Here is a 15,220-nt window from a genome sequence, read left to right on the forward strand (position 1 = left end):
TGCAGAGCAGCATGGTCATTGCTTCACAAGAAAAATTTTATTGAGGTGTCAGTCATGACTGTTTCGCTCATTGATTTAATTTACTAGACTCAGTGTGTGAAATTAATTCAGATTAAGAATATGTGATAGAAATGTTGCTGTAGAAATGTTGATGTATTGATACAGTTCACTATACATTTTGTATACATTTTACACTATACTTGAATACATTTTGTGTTTGGGGCATCAGAATTCATATATAATTTTATATTGACTTCCTTTTAGCTGCTCTTGCTGATATAACTGAGATGTTGGATCAGCTTCAAGGTACTTTAATAAAGATGGAGAACTTCCAGAAACTTCTTGAGCTGAAGAAAGACATCGTCGGTATTGACAATCTTGCCATCCCTGGGAGGGTGAGTCTTGACATAGAGTTAATGATGAAGTCTATTTTTCAGTGTTCATTTGGATCTTACTCATTTTTTCTTTTGATGGAAATAAAAAAAAAAGAAGTAAGGTAATACAAAAGTAAAATGAAGCTCATGGTCTTGGTGGTAAAAGGGATGGAAAAGGAAAGGAGCATGTTTTATCTAAACATTTTTCTGATTCATTTGGATATGATTTATATTTGGTAGGAGTTTATCAGACTTGGTTGCCTTAGCAAGCTCTCTGGAAAAGGTCTGCAGCAAAGAATGTTCTTCCTGGTAAGTCCTTCCCACTTACTGTTACACCCCCACTTATTGGTAACTTACTGGTTGCATCATTCCCCAAACAGCCATTTTCATTGGTAAGGTCTGAGAGTACTGTTTGTCCTATCGGAAGTAACACTGTGTTTTTTGTTTTTTTTTTTCAAAAGTGTGAACTTAAACAACCTGACCATAACTGAATTTCTTCAGTAACATTTGCTATAAAGCGCTTTGACTGATCATAATCTTCACATTACAGTTTAATGACTGAAGTTTTCCACCCTCTTTCTTTAAAGATGGCTTGCCTTTTAAAGAACAGTGCTATTAAATGTTATTGCAACAGAACCAGTTAGACTGTGTTGGCCCAGATAGCATGGGAAAGATTCAAATTGTAAACAAGTACTAGGCAAAAACAGACTCTGTGTTTATCTCTTCATTTTTTGTTTATAAACAGAGGGACAAGACTTTTGTAATATATGTATTTATGCACTGATGACATTATTTTTTTTCCTCATTTCATTTCCCACGTTGCTACAGTTTAATGATGTCCTGATGTACACAAGTCGTGGGATGACATCGTCCAATCAGTTTAAAGTTCATGGTCAGCTACCCCTCTATGGCATGACGGTGAGAATTTTACCTCTGTCTGTCTACCTCCGCTGCAAGTGTACATGTTTTTCGAGGGAACACGCATAACGAGTTGAAAAGCCTCAGGCTTGGGAAGAATCGGTTGACTCAGTACGTCGGAAGTCATAAAACATGAGCGAAGCAACAGCAGAAACTTGGCCCGGCTTTTTATAAATCACGATGAACATTTATCTCATCAGCTGAGTCCAAAACCTGTAATACATTGAATCCCTGAAAAATAATAGGTGGTGCATATTTTAGTCGACTGAAAAGTTCATGTTTTAGCTGGTTTCCTCCCTCTGTTTGTCTGTCCATTCACCTGTCCGTTTGTCCATCCACTTACTTTACCCTGTAAATCATCATACTGTCAAATCCATTTTCATTCTGTGTATTAGCTCAGTGTATTGTGGTTCATTTGATCATAGTGTTTTATAAACTTGCGAGCACAGAGCACTGTAAATATTTTGATACTGATTCAGCGGGGTCAGCTGTATCCCCATGCGTTGGTGTTAACTGTCATTGTACAGCTCACGTTTGTTAAAATACTGTTTAAGCTCTCTGTTTCCCTCTCCCTCTCCTCAGAGTTGGTTAATTATGCATTTACTCTAACAAAAGAGACATTGTTCTCCCACAAAACAGTCCAGCACATTATCTCACTAGCCTGCTTAATAAAATGCAAATTAAACAGTCCAGTCAGTTTGAACAGTAAAATGTCAGTGGTGTTTTGCTGATCTGTGGAATTGAGTTCTAATAAGTAAAGTGTTGGTGTTTTTCTGTGTTTATTCAGGACTCTCTACTAAATCACCACTAGTACTTGATAATACTAGTACAAGTGACATGATATACATGTGAAAACATTTTGTTGAAGAGTTGTTTTCTCCTTCCTCACAAAGAATCGTATATGATGACGTACATATTATTTGGTTGATGCAGAAAAAATACAACTAACGACCTAAGTACTGCTGTCACTACTGTTCCCAGATCAAAGAGAGCGAGGATGAATGGGGAGTCCCTCACTCTTTCACCCTGTCCGGACAGCGCCAGTCTGTGGTGGTAGCAGCCAGGTAAATACGTTACGGCGACTAAAGATGATAAGGTGCCAATTGATTGGTAGATGAAGTCAACAAACTGTTTTTACATATGTAAAAACTTGCATGTCAATACTAAGTTTATGGTTCTCAGCACATGATCCATTCATGGTTTCTGTCACCTTTTAAATGAATTATGGGCCCCGTGTGTAAACACTAAAGTCTGTATAGTATGCACTTGCAGTATCTGCACAGGAAAAACAAACTGCAATATTAATTAAGTGGGGCTGGCTTCCTACTGTCGAAATGATGAATGGTGTGCGGTTGAGCGAGCTTGAGCGAGTACAGTTGAATAGGAGCTGACAGATGCCACTCCATTCATGTTGTATTCATGTTACAGTCAGGCTTGTGTTTCACTTAGGCCGTTACTTAATGTCCGTCAGAAATCAAAAATCTGTTGTAGGTTTTTTGTTTTTTTTTGTTTTTTTAATGCTGAGCACCTCTTCACAGATCAGTTGCAGCCTAGTTGATCAAATAAGAAAATGTCTTCCCATATGTTGTAGGGAATTTGACACTGACAACAAGGTGAAAGATAATTGAAGAAGCACATGAAAATAAAAGAGAGAGATCAGTTTTGATCAGATCAGTTTTGGTGCAGTGCAGAATTGTAAGCTTGCTCTTAAAAACCTAAGAAATGTTGTTTGAGAGGGGAGATAATTATACATGTGAGCACTCACAATATTAGCCTGCATTTAAATGTTGCCCTTAGGTTTGAATTCATGTGTATAACACTTATTCTCTGCCTTATTGACAGAATAGACTTGCTTTATGTAGATAATGCATGTTCACTATATAATAAGCATATACTAGGCATACAAGCCATTCCTGACACTGAATTAACACCATATCAATTCACCCAAAGTTACAAGGCCATACATTCTTTATGGTGCCTGCAGTGAGGGTTTTTTTTCTAAGAGAAATATGTTATTACGACTGTTTTCTGTGGCGTCCCTATTATCTGTGACACCGTTGTGAATGCTTCTTGTGGCCTTACGCACAAATGGGAACTGCCGCCATTGTTGACAGCATCTTTCTTTGTTCTTCATTTTTCACCGATTAGTAATTTAAACAAACAGTATACGAAATGTCCCTGTTCCTGCAATAGCTCAGCATCAGAAATGGAGAAGTGGATTGAGGATATTCGGATGGCCATCGAGTTGGCGGACAAGTGCAACGGTCCTTCACCTGAAGCTCTAGGAAGCAGTCTACCCGACAGCAGTAAGAAACTCTCATTGTTTTTCTGTCACAAGTGCAAAGAACTCATCAAGCATCTGACCTTGCATGCTTCTTTTTTGAGTCTTATAACCGACTCTGACTGGCTGACTGTCCTGTATGGCCGCGGTCATTTTGAGAGCGTGGTGTGGCTCTAACCCGTAGCTTTACCACAGCTGAGTCATATTTTACTTTCGTTTTTCATACTTAACCTCCAGAAACAAAAAGCCAAAGTTTGAAACCAAGAGCCACTGTAAGCAGGACAGCTTCGGTTTCTGTTCTTTTTGTTTTCACATACGTAAAAACAACTGAACTTTGTAGGTTGATTAAATCCCCCCCCGTGAACTCATGTTTAAGAATCATATTTTATAGTGTTACTCTACACTTGTGACTTCAAAACTCCTGACAGGTGAGAGACGAAATCTGATCCATGCCTGTCCTCACCTTTTCTTCCTCTCTTTTGTCCTGAGATCACATTGGTTTAATACTGCACCTTTGTTCCTGTTGTTCAGGCTCCAGACATACAGTAAAGGGCCGTTTGTTGTGGAACCTGTTCCCACTGCTTGGTTTCCCTTATGCTACCTATTCTATGACATGAAGCTGTAAAGTAATGTAAAGAATGTTTTTTTGTTTTTGTTCTTTCACATGCAAATGATTTGTTTTGTAATGGATGTCTGACCTCAAATCTTCATTTCAATCCCCCCCCCGCCCCCCCCAAGAAGATGAAGATGAAGAATAACCTTGTAATGTCTGTTCATTGAAAAACAAAAATGAACCGTTTTGCACTTGAAAGATATATAATTAATTTAACCCACAGGGGCTCACTGCATTTCATTCAGGCTTCGGTTACAGTTATGGCTCTTGCTGAATTTTCCAGAATCCCCAGAAGAGTCAGGAGCAGACCAGGAATCAGAGGATGATCTGAGTGCCTCACGCACCTCTCTGGAGCGACAGATGCCTCATCGTGCAAACAGCACAGTTCATGTCTGCTGGCACCGTAACACCAGTGTTTCCATGGTGGACTTTAGTGTTGCCGTAGAGGTATCTCTTCACAGTCCTTCTATTTCAGCTGGAGTGTTTGACTCTCTGTTTATGTGTGCGACTCACTCGCTCTCTGTTTATTTCTGTTTGTATATAAACCTCTCTTTACCCTGGGACCTTCAACCCCTATTTTCCATTCGAATAAAATGGCCACTCAGTGAAATAACTCAGCTTTGTCCACACCTATAAAGGTATCTAACCATCAGTGACCCCACTGAGCATGAGTGGGACAGGGAACCAGGGCAACTCATCCACCCAAGGGTGGACAGCCACTTGTGTTCCTGCTGACTCATATCCACAATTGACAAGTGTGGCCAAGTGAGGATTGGAACTGTGAACCTCATTTGTTGGAACAATCAATATCTTAGCTAGAATCACACAGCTTGGTTCATTATTACATCTCATTATTTACTCCAGGTTGTACCAAATGGTTCAACTGTTTAACCTTTTACTGGAGAGTGGAGCTGTTTAGGGGTTCAGGTTCCTCTTCTGTGTTGCCTCGTGTTTTCTGATCTTCATTCTTTTTCTCCTGGGGGTTGGCTGCTTTCAGGTATTACATTTACTTGCAGCACACCCTCTATCTTTTCTTTGCTCTTATTTTTCGGTTTTCTGCAAATGGTGTTCCTGTGAAGTTAAATGTCTAAGTTCTTTCAAGGCATGTGCTTTCAAGGATTTACTATTTATCTCTTAGTCTGCTAGGCTTTATTTTTTTTAAATTCAATTTTGAACATGACCCTGTAAGATCATTTCAATACTCAGGGACAGAAATCATCAGTATTAATCTATACATGACTGAAGTATTTTTGCACTGCATAGCTCATAAGCAGACATCAAGTCTGAGAGTTGGTGTAAGACACTGAATCTGAACAATGCGGTCATGCATATTGCATACACTGATCATTTCACCCCAGTTCCATGGCAGGTACTTCCCTGTGGATGCATTTTGCTCAACTGGAAATATGTGCTTCCAGGTACACTCTGCAGTTTCCTAGCTAGATGTCCACTGGGAGCACTGAAGAGAGTCCTGCGATTTTAGTGTTGTTGAATAGTGCAGCTGTATTATTCCATGAAATAAATAAATAACAACTTTGTAAAACCCTGCAACTTAAGTCTACAGTTGCATGTTTGAAAGGACAGCTGGCTGAATCATTTGGACATTTTAATCACGCGTATCTGTTCATGAGCAAAGAATCTGATTTTGCTGCTATCGATAACAGCCCCCCCCCCCCCCCCCCCCCAAGCTATGTAAACTGGCCTGCGAACGCAGAAGTTATTTTCTACATTCTTTATGGTGCCTGCAGTGAGCGTTTAGCCTTGGAACTGCAGCGAAGTGCACCTGGAAGCACATAACTGGAGTTCTGCAAAAAAGTATCCAGAGGTACGTACTGTACATACCATGAGATTAGATTTGATCATTTTTAAGCCACGTGAAGGTTCTATCTCTAGAAGACGACCTTCAAAGCACAGCTTTGGAAAGGAAACATGTTTTGTTTCGTTTTGTTTTTTAAATAGCATTTGGAAGGTCTCTTCCATAGTTCCAGGCACTGTGGTGTGTCTTTGTTTCTTCTGTTCTGTTTCTGTCCATGTGTGTTTTGTCTTTGTCCCACTACACCTCTCTCTCTCTCTCTCTCTCTCTCTCTCTTTTTCTGTCTGTCCATTCCTCTGCCCACATCTCCTCCTGTGGTAGAGGACCCTAGTCCAGTCAGTGGGTCAAAGGCCCTTTTTCCTGGGCTGCTCAGGGGCCAGGGACTGGTACCCATGTCTGTGATGTGCTGGTACCAAGCATACAACCTTTCCTTTAGTGATACCCGAAGGTAAAATGTGGACACTAAGTGTTACATTGTCATGCCGGTAGCCTTTGATCAAAGGGTTTTTGAACAGGGGAGGCATTCTTTCTCTTGGACCCTTGTCGTAATATTACTCCTTAATTGTACTTAATGCAGCATACCTGAATCTAATGTTCATGTTCAGAGCTCGTCAAAGCTTTGTTTATCTGAATCAGACCTGTTTATTTAAATTTGGAACATAGCCAATATACCTTGTGACCTTTAGGAGGAAAATTGCCTACCCCCTTTCAGTGACAATGAATTACAAAGCGTTATTAATTACTGCATAGTCAAATTACTAGTTATCAAAACTCTGCATAACATGACGCAGCCACCTGTGTTTAAGTATGATGAGGATTATTAGTTAAGGTTTTTCTATGTGATAGTCCACGTGAGTTAATGGTTTGGCATATATCATACTGCTACGCAGAGACACACTTCCAATTTACCGCCATCAAAACTGACCAGCAAGGCACATCTTGGCCAGTTATCATATTAGATGAATAGATGAAAAAGGCATGTAAATATATACTTATATTTTTATTCAGGATAATTGGAGGGAATCATTGAACTTGTCCGGCACTGTCTTTTTAGGTCTTTTCATGCAGAGGAACAGTGTCAGCAGTGTGACTAATTCTCCACATTTGACCACAGAGTACTAGTAGTGGATTTTGACATGCTGAGGGAATATTTTAGCTGAAATGTCAAACTCTATTGCTGTAAGCTTTACAGGACAGTTTATGAAAGATGCTATGACAGTCATGTTAATTCAGCTGAACATGGACACCACAGTACAGACTTTCACACTGTGTGGTGGTAATTGCAGCCGACTGACCATGTAATGAAACCAGTGAATGTGAGCTGTGTATTAAAAGGGACAGCTACCACCTATATTTTCCAACACATATTTGAGTGTAGTTAAGATTTCTTATTGTGTGGCATAACTCAAACAATAAATGCTACTCTAATTTTAAGATTTCCAAAAATGACCTGTAAGACTTTGTTTGTAAGAACTCTTTGTTCAGCATATGGTGGTGATATTTCTGTTACTGAATACAGCATATCCAAACCCCAAACATGCAATGTGTGCTCTAAATGCTGGGTGTACTTTGGTTTGACAACAGGAGTACATTAACTGAGATGTGTCACATGTTGAATATGTAGGCCTGAGCAATATACATACACAAATGTAGGAGAACAACAAAAGTATAAAAATGAAATACATAAAAAATATAATTCTGAAAACAATATTTTGGAATACCAACACAAAAGCCAAACATATCCTGTAGAATGACATATCTGTAGTTATCCTGGCAGTATATATACGCACTGCACGCCAATAGAATAGTGGTACTAGTATTAAAATGAATTTTAATTTTTTTTTTTTTTTTGGTCTTCAATCATACTTACGTGGTCTATTTGAGCACCCTGTAGGCTTTTATTAATTTTATTTTATTTTTCATTGTTAAAATGCATTGAATTGAGTCATATAATTAACATGTAACACATTAAAATTTCCATTAAACATTCTTTTTGTGTCTGTCTTCCCTGTTTAGAATCAGTTGTCTGGGAATCTGCTGAGAAAATTCAAGAATAGTAACGGCTGGCAGAAGCTTTGGGTAGTCTTCACCAATTTCAGTCTGTTTTTCTATAAGACACACCAGGTGAGAGATGTAACTGTGTTTTCCCCCTAAAGCGAATGCCCAGTCAAGACTAACATGTTATGAAATGTTGTCAGTCTTGGTTTTCAGGCTATTGTTTGATATATGGGTTTCTCATGAAAAGGATTGTTGTTTTGCAGGATGACTACCCTCTGGCCAGTCTTCCACTCCTGGGCTATTCCATCACAATCCCCTCTGAGTCAGAAAACATCCACAAAGAATATGTCTTCAAACTCCACTTTAAATCCCATGTCTACTACTTCAGATCAGAGAGCGAATACACCTTTGAGAGGTACATTATGCTGCTATTTCTTTCTTCTTAAATAATTTGAAATGCACTTGAAGCAAAAACCATTGGAATGTTCTAGAACGGACTTGACCAAGCATCTGGTTTTGGTCTGTACAGAAAGTGCTTCTTTTTTATTTGAGGAGAGATTGGAGGTCCAAAGGATGTGGCATTATATGGCAAATCGTACAATCTTCTCTGAATGTCCTTTTTAGCCCTCATTTTTTCTCTGTTTTCGCCTTAGCGATAGCAGATGGTCACACACAGCCTTCTTTCTATGCCCACAGGTGGATGGAGGTGATTAGGAGTGCTACATGCTCTGCCAGCCATGCCCGTGCTCTTAACCAGAAAAAGCCCCATATCTACTGACCAAAGAAAGACACAGAGGCTAAACAGCCCTTCCAGCTCCCACACCCTCACTCTCCAAAACTGTCCTTCTTCAACACAGTCCACACTCAACACGCAAACATTTTCAACAGGTTACAAGTCATTAGGGTTTTGCCATTAAATGGCTTACTTAGACAGGTTGTTTTTTTTTATGTATAAATCAAGTCAAAGTTCTTCATAACTAGCTCTAAATTAAGCACAGATTATGTGTATTATCCTAATTCCCAAGCTTAATACACTGAAATGGAATTGTGTGTACATCTTCAGTACTTTGAATATACATTTACCACAGCGCTTTTCTGTTTAATTCAGGCAAATGCAACTATAAACGATGGTACCTACAGAACATGCAAGTTGCATCACCTTAAGTGTACTGTAATATTGATTCACAAAGAATGCACAAGATCCATCAGAACATTGCAGCAATGCAAGTGTTCACAAGAAAAGTGTAGAGGGCATTTTGTCTCAGATAGATTGGGTATGTGTCACATGGACATTAACACTGAATACACACAGTATTGGCAGTGTGCTTAAAACACCATAGCCGTAGCTGTTTAGTGTGGGTCTTAGGATCTTGCTTTGTTTTGAAAATAGGGATAGAATGGAGTCCTCTTTACATTCTGATCACCCCTGTTGACCAGTGTCTATGCACAACTAGGCTTTTTAATGATGTTGTACTAACCATCTCTGCTGGCCTGAGAGATAAGATTCGAAGATAAGAGTCTGCCTTTTCTTGTATTTATATCAAGCCCTGAATAGATTTCTTTTGTAAGACAGTTTTATACTCTTTTTAAAACTTACTGTGAACCACTTGGTTTACTTTCACCATTCTGTCATTGACTTTAATCTTGTTTGTAGGCTTATCAAGCTGTTAACTGCTGGATAACACCAGCAAGAGAAATTGTATTAAGGACTCCCTTTTATTTCAACAGACAATGGATGCCTTTTAGACAGACTGCTTGAGTGCCAAACTTACTTTTCCTCTTGAATGCCTTTATATAATTTTTAACACATTGTTGATGTGTTTACATGGACTGTTTCAGAAAAAAAAAGTTATTTTTTCCCTCTTTAGAAATGCCTATCGAAAAAAACAAAGTGGATTAAATGTTGCAGGAAGTGTGTGTATGATGTGTGGATATGTTCACAATAAACACAAGATGGCAGTCATTATATATAGGAGAAACTGTGCTGCATTTTGACTTCATTTGTGTAAGATTTGGTTAAAATCTTGACATTTCTGCAAAACCTGTTGGTAATAAAATGTATTTGTTGATATAATCTTCGAGGGAAAATGTTTCGCTGGTTAACCCCGCCCCCCCCCCGAATTCATGTGTAATTTAAATATGAAGAACTTCTGTTTTTGCCTCGTGAATTCCGTGCACTGACACAATAATATCCATTACAATGAAATTGTCCCTCGTGTCTGTCTTTGCGGACCACCTACGCGAGGCCTGACCATCATAGGCGTCGTAACTCTCATAAGTGGAACTGTTGCAGAACTTGAGCTGGTAAGCGGTGGTACTGTACACGAAAGCCTTGAAAACACTGCCCACCTTTGCGCAGTAGGAACTTGAAGGACAGCAAGAACTCTTGGCGTTCACATTTTAAAAACTCCCATTTAGTGCTGTGTGAAGCAAAGTTCCTGTCCTCACATATTACAGATACCATTGCTCTTATTTTAGATGAATTTCTGGCACACTTACATACAAGGTAATCTTTAGGTCTCAGCTTTAAACCAATTATGTAATGTTCTGTAAAGGGGTAGTAAAATATATTACTGAGCTTGGGTGCACTATGTCTGCAAAATAAGATTTGGGGCATTACAGGAATCGACCACAGTAGAGTTGCAATGATGGCTAGAAAATCTGGAAGGGTAACTTTCCATCCACTCATTGTAAATCATGTGGAGATCCACAAGAATAGTGCGCCCAGTGAAATAAGGGATTTTTAGGTTCTACGGTGGTATTAGGAATGACATAGGTGATGCGCCAGTAGCTCTGGTAAACCAAAGCAGAACAGCTCCCAAGTAAGGGTATATCCAGCTGCCAGTCTCAGTTAGCATTGAATGGATACTGACCAGATCCACAGACAATAACAGACACCCAAGGTCTATTAATGACGGGTCACATTGTTTGTATTTGTCTGCACGTGGTTCCATTTAAATGTGACATGGCTGCAATAACCTGAATTATTGTGGTAACAAAATCTTTCTTTTTTTCTTTTAAACATAGAACCAAAATAGAATCTTTCTGCCAGTGAAGAGGACAGTTGAAAGGCAAAAATAAAGTGACATACCAAATCACTTAGACACATGATGAATTTATTCAAATCTGTTTAAATGAAATTATATGTGTTGATAATTTAGTCCCCTATTCCTAAGTGCCCACTAAAAGAAAAAAAACTATTCCTAAATACCTTTTCTGCTATGTACTGAGTACAAATATGTGTTATTACTTTCTTTACAGCCTTGTTGATACAAGGGTCAAACTTACAGCATCAAAGAGTCAGTAACAGTTTGTAGACTTGTCTTTAAGAAAAAATCATCATTACGGAAAAACAGATAGCACTGAATATACCTGAGGATTACTCTGATGAACAACATTTCTGAATGAAATTTACTTCAGTATGACTGTCAAAACATTGAGAAACATTCAAAGTATTATAATAGACAAGCAGTACTAAAATGTTAATCAAGTGTTCATTTTTTCAACATTGTGTTTTTACCTTGAGACAAGACTGTGAGGCTTCTGCTGTATTACAGTTTCATTGTTAGCTGAGTTTCAACATACTCTAAAGGTGGCATAAGACGTTATAAAAATGCTTATAATATCTCAAATCATTTCGAGCCGATATTAATGTTGCTTAAAGTTATCTCAGCTGAATGTATTTAACGTTCTATACTTCTATACTAAATTCTTATCCTACATCTTTTTACGTGTCTTTAAAACCAAATATTAGCTGAGAGGGCAAAGGGGGAAAAGAGCATAGAAGGCTTCGTTTCAAATAATTATGTCATTTAAAGTTGACTAATCTTGACTTCCCATTTCTGCATGCCTTGATCCAGTAAAATTCAGAAAACTGAGATTATCACTCGTCTCTGGCTTCACGGCCAACATACGCAAGGCCGTGATCACCATAGGCATCATAAGACTCATAAGTGGGATTGCTGCGCCACTCGGGTTGGTAAGTGGTGGTACTATACACGAAAGCCTCGAAAATACTGCCTACTTTAGGACTATCGCTTCCTTCCCCCACCCATTCATCCACCTCTAACTTGACATTTGTACGCTGATAAATAGTCGGACAGCTTTCGAAACGGTCGAGGAACGACAACATCTGGTCGTCGACACTGTAGATCTCACCATGCACTCGCTGGCCCTCCCCGGGTTCGTTCAAGAGGAAAGGGATGTTATACCGGCCGGCGATCACCAGAGGGTACTTCTCCACTGTGCGAGCCCTGCCACAGTACTCAGCCTTGCCGTTGGCTGCGTCCAACATTCTGTAATAATTGGGTTGACCTCTTTTCAGGGTGCCGTATACAAAGATGTACGTCATTTGGGCTGTACAAAGAAAACAAAGAACATAGCACTGAGGTGAAATGATACCAGCAGTCCTGACTGTGACCTATTCACAGTAGCGTTTCATCTCTAGCCCACTTTCAACTTAATATCAGCAGTTCCAAGTCGTCTAGCTTTATAGTGAACTGCAAATCAAGTGAAGTGACGAACCAAATCCGTCAAAAATAAAGTGGTTCGCATAAACTTAGTCCTTCTGGAGATATACTATTTACTCAAACCTTAGAAACATTTTTCATATCAAACCATTAGCTTACCGAGTATTACAGAACAGTTCATTACAGAACAGTCTGTGGAATAACCGGGTAATGGGGTTGCTGGTCAAAAATGAAAATCAAACGAGGGATTTCTGCACAAATGGTAGGCACTTGGGATGTCACGCTGTCAAAACGTGGAAAACTAATTAGAAAGCCGTGAACACATATCAATATAATAGTAAGGGTTTCATGTTAAAGCTTTAAAGCATTTACGCGGATCAGGCTCAGGTACAGGCTCATACTTCCGTGTTGTTCCTAGGAATGTCGTAGGCGTGGTCTGGTCTATGGTTGGTCAAATTTTGAAAGAGGGTCTCATAGCGCCATCCTCTGCTAGACACGGTCGTCGCCACTACCTCTGATCAACTGAACATTTAATATCAGCACGTCTTCCCTTTACAAATGTGAAGTTTCTTTTCTTCTTCTTCTTCTTCTTCTTCTTCTTCTTCTTCTTCACAAAGTTATGGTGCAGGAATGCCCTCCCTCAAAACAATTCCCAACTGCCTCCTTTAATGGATAGATTAAGTATTAAAACATACTACTGCTTAATCCACATTATTAATGATAGTGATCGGGGTAAATGTAATAGTGGCAACGATGCATCAAATCCCAACGTACAAAGTCCTTTGTAGGTGAGCATGCAATGGTAAAAAAATGCACTTGAAACTTGAACATCTGTGAAAGATTTTTATTTGGACTCACACATGATGAAAACCTAAAATGACATGATTTCTATTGAGCCATATACTGTATATTTGTATCTATGTAAAGCGCAAAACGACTACAGCACCTTTTCATTTAGATATGCAAAACTTCAAATCACTTCATATATCACCCAGCTAGTCCAGGAGTGGGCTACAGACAATAAATTTAGTCATTATACATAATTATCGCTGTCCCATAGAAAAGCACTAAACTTGGGCAAGGACAGTTATTTTTAAATATTGCACAGTCTGAAGATCGCGAAATCGTTTTCGTCATCGATTGCAACATTTTTTATTTAGTTATTCACATATGTTTGCAAAGGCAAAACTGGCTCCCATGGGTCGAACAGTGTTTAAGAGCAAGCAGACGTTTTAAAAACTCACTGAATCTAAATGGAACTTGCACACAAATCTACCGGTATCATCAAATACATCAAGTGGCTGAATGAAACGGAATCCTGCAGCTATCTAATGACAGGAGTCAATCCAGCATACCATACTGATTAAAAATTATTCAAAATGACATGGATATGTCGAAACCAATCATATAGGGATACATTGTTGAATCATTTGAACCTGAAGATGTGTGTTTCTTTTATTCACATGTCAAATCCAGTTCGAATGAATTAAAGTCTTATTCGTCCTTATTTCATGGATACGAACAGACAAGGCCATGATCTCCACAAGCATCGTAACTCTCATGAGTTTGGAAGCTTCGCCACTCCGGCTGGTAAGTGGTGGTGTTGTACACGAAAGTCTCTATGACACTGCCCACCCTTGGAGAGTTTGCGTCTTCCCCTCCCGTCTCGACCCACTCGTCCACCTCCAGCTTGACACGAGTCCGCTGGTACATGTCCGGGCAACTTTCGAAATGGTCGAGGAAGGCAATCATCTGGTCGTTCACTTTATAGATTTCCCCATGCACTCGCTGTCCCTCTCCGGGAACGTTGAGGAGGAAAGGTATATTGTAGGGTCCGGCAATGACCAATGGGTACTTCTCGACGGTGCGAGCACGGCCACAGTACTCAGCTTTGCCATTGACAGGGTCCAACATTCTGTGATGGTTTGGTTGTCCTTTTTTGAGAGTCCCGTACACAAAGACGTGCGTCATCTGGACCGTTCGAGCAAGAAAATAAACAAACCGTCAAAATTCACGTTTTAGTTCTCATACTCTTTCCTAGTCATTTTTTAATTTTTACTATTATTTTTACTATTATGTACTACCACACGTGTGTTCGAGCTGCTCACATGTGACTCACCTTGTGGTTAGTGAATGTACAATGAGGTAGCATTCAAAGTTCATCAGAATGGTTATGAATGCATTTAATGGTTCTTGTGGACTTTGTTCTGTCAGGAGACTTTAAATATCTTTTAACCTGATTTGAAATTTAAAAAGTAAGCAAAATCAAAATACATTTTAAAAAGAATCTTAACATGAAGAGAAAATGGATGATTCAAGTATATTTTATGCTTGAGCTGAAGAAACCAGTTGAAAACTGAAATAAGTGTAGCATATAAAAAATGAGACCAAAACTTTAAATTTCAAAAGAATTGGGTTGGGGTCTTATGTGTGCAGTTCATCAGATGTCAGAATCTCCAAATGTATAGAATGTATGTAAAAATATTGACAGGAAATTAATTTTTATAATGTGTTGTGGGCTACCTTGGGGCAATAACTTTATCAGAACAATGACAAAGCATTCCTGCGTTTTACTTCAGAGCAGATACCTCCCTCCACGCCACCTATATTGATGTGGTTTAATATGGTTGTGATGAGACGTGATTTTATCGCATCACCTCCTGAGAAGGAGCAGAGATTAAACTGAAACCAATACATGTTCTCTCCCACATTTACCTCCCTCTTTGTTTGTTTGTTCTCCTTATTTACTTCTCA

General features: G+C 39.1%; 3 protein-coding genes across 5 annotated transcripts in view; 1 reads left to right on the forward strand and 2 right to left on the reverse strand.

Moving 5' to 3' along the window:
* farp1 (FERM, RhoGEF (ARHGEF) and pleckstrin domain protein 1 (chondrocyte-derived)) overlaps window positions 1-9,964 on the forward strand; it is a 63,103-nt gene extending 53,139 nt beyond the window's left edge. For all 3 annotated transcript variants that reach the window (XM_030780784.1, XM_030780785.1, XM_030780786.1), the window contains exons 19-27: window positions 265-395; window positions 615-683; window positions 1,203-1,292; window positions 2,274-2,356; window positions 3,486-3,598; window positions 4,470-4,633; window positions 8,016-8,123; window positions 8,261-8,412; window positions 8,694-9,964. In XM_030780784.1, the coding sequence (XP_030636644.1) occupies window positions 265-395; window positions 615-683; window positions 1,203-1,292; window positions 2,274-2,356; window positions 3,486-3,598; window positions 4,470-4,633; window positions 8,016-8,123; window positions 8,261-8,412; window positions 8,694-8,775 (992 nt within the window). In that variant the 3' untranslated portion in view covers window positions 8,776-9,964. The remainder of the gene's footprint in view (window positions 1-264; window positions 396-614; window positions 684-1,202; window positions 1,293-2,273; window positions 2,357-3,485; window positions 3,599-4,469; window positions 4,634-8,015; window positions 8,124-8,260; window positions 8,413-8,693) is intronic.
* A 1,209-nt stretch (window positions 9,965-11,173) lies between these two features.
* On the reverse strand, window positions 11,174-12,809 carry LOC115817323 (gamma-glutamylaminecyclotransferase B-like). The gene is made up of 2 exons (XM_030780610.1): window positions 12,626-12,809; window positions 11,174-12,353 (listed from the first exon to the last, which is right to left on the reverse strand). Exons 1-2 carry the CDS (start codon window positions 12,645-12,647, stop codon window positions 11,881-11,883), a joined length of 495 nt encoding a protein of 164 aa, XP_030636470.1. The 5' UTR covers window positions 12,648-12,809; the 3' UTR covers window positions 11,174-11,880.
* Window positions 12,810-13,296: 487 nt separating this feature from the next.
* LOC115817400 (gamma-glutamylaminecyclotransferase-like) lies at window positions 13,297-14,600 on the reverse strand. Its single transcript, XM_030780698.1, has 2 exons — window positions 14,586-14,600; window positions 13,297-14,437 (listed from the first exon to the last, which is right to left on the reverse strand). Exon 2 carries the CDS (start codon window positions 14,435-14,437, stop codon window positions 13,976-13,978), a length of 462 nt encoding a protein of 153 aa, XP_030636558.1. The 5' UTR covers window positions 14,586-14,600; the 3' UTR covers window positions 13,297-13,975.
* Between the last annotated feature and the right edge of the window lie 620 nt (window positions 14,601-15,220).

The sequence above is a fragment of the Chanos chanos genome, chromosome 7 (assembly GCF_902362185.1).
Source record: "Chanos chanos chromosome 7, fChaCha1.1, whole genome shotgun sequence".
Lineage (NCBI taxonomy): Eukaryota > Metazoa > Chordata > Actinopteri > Gonorynchiformes > Chanidae > Chanos > Chanos chanos.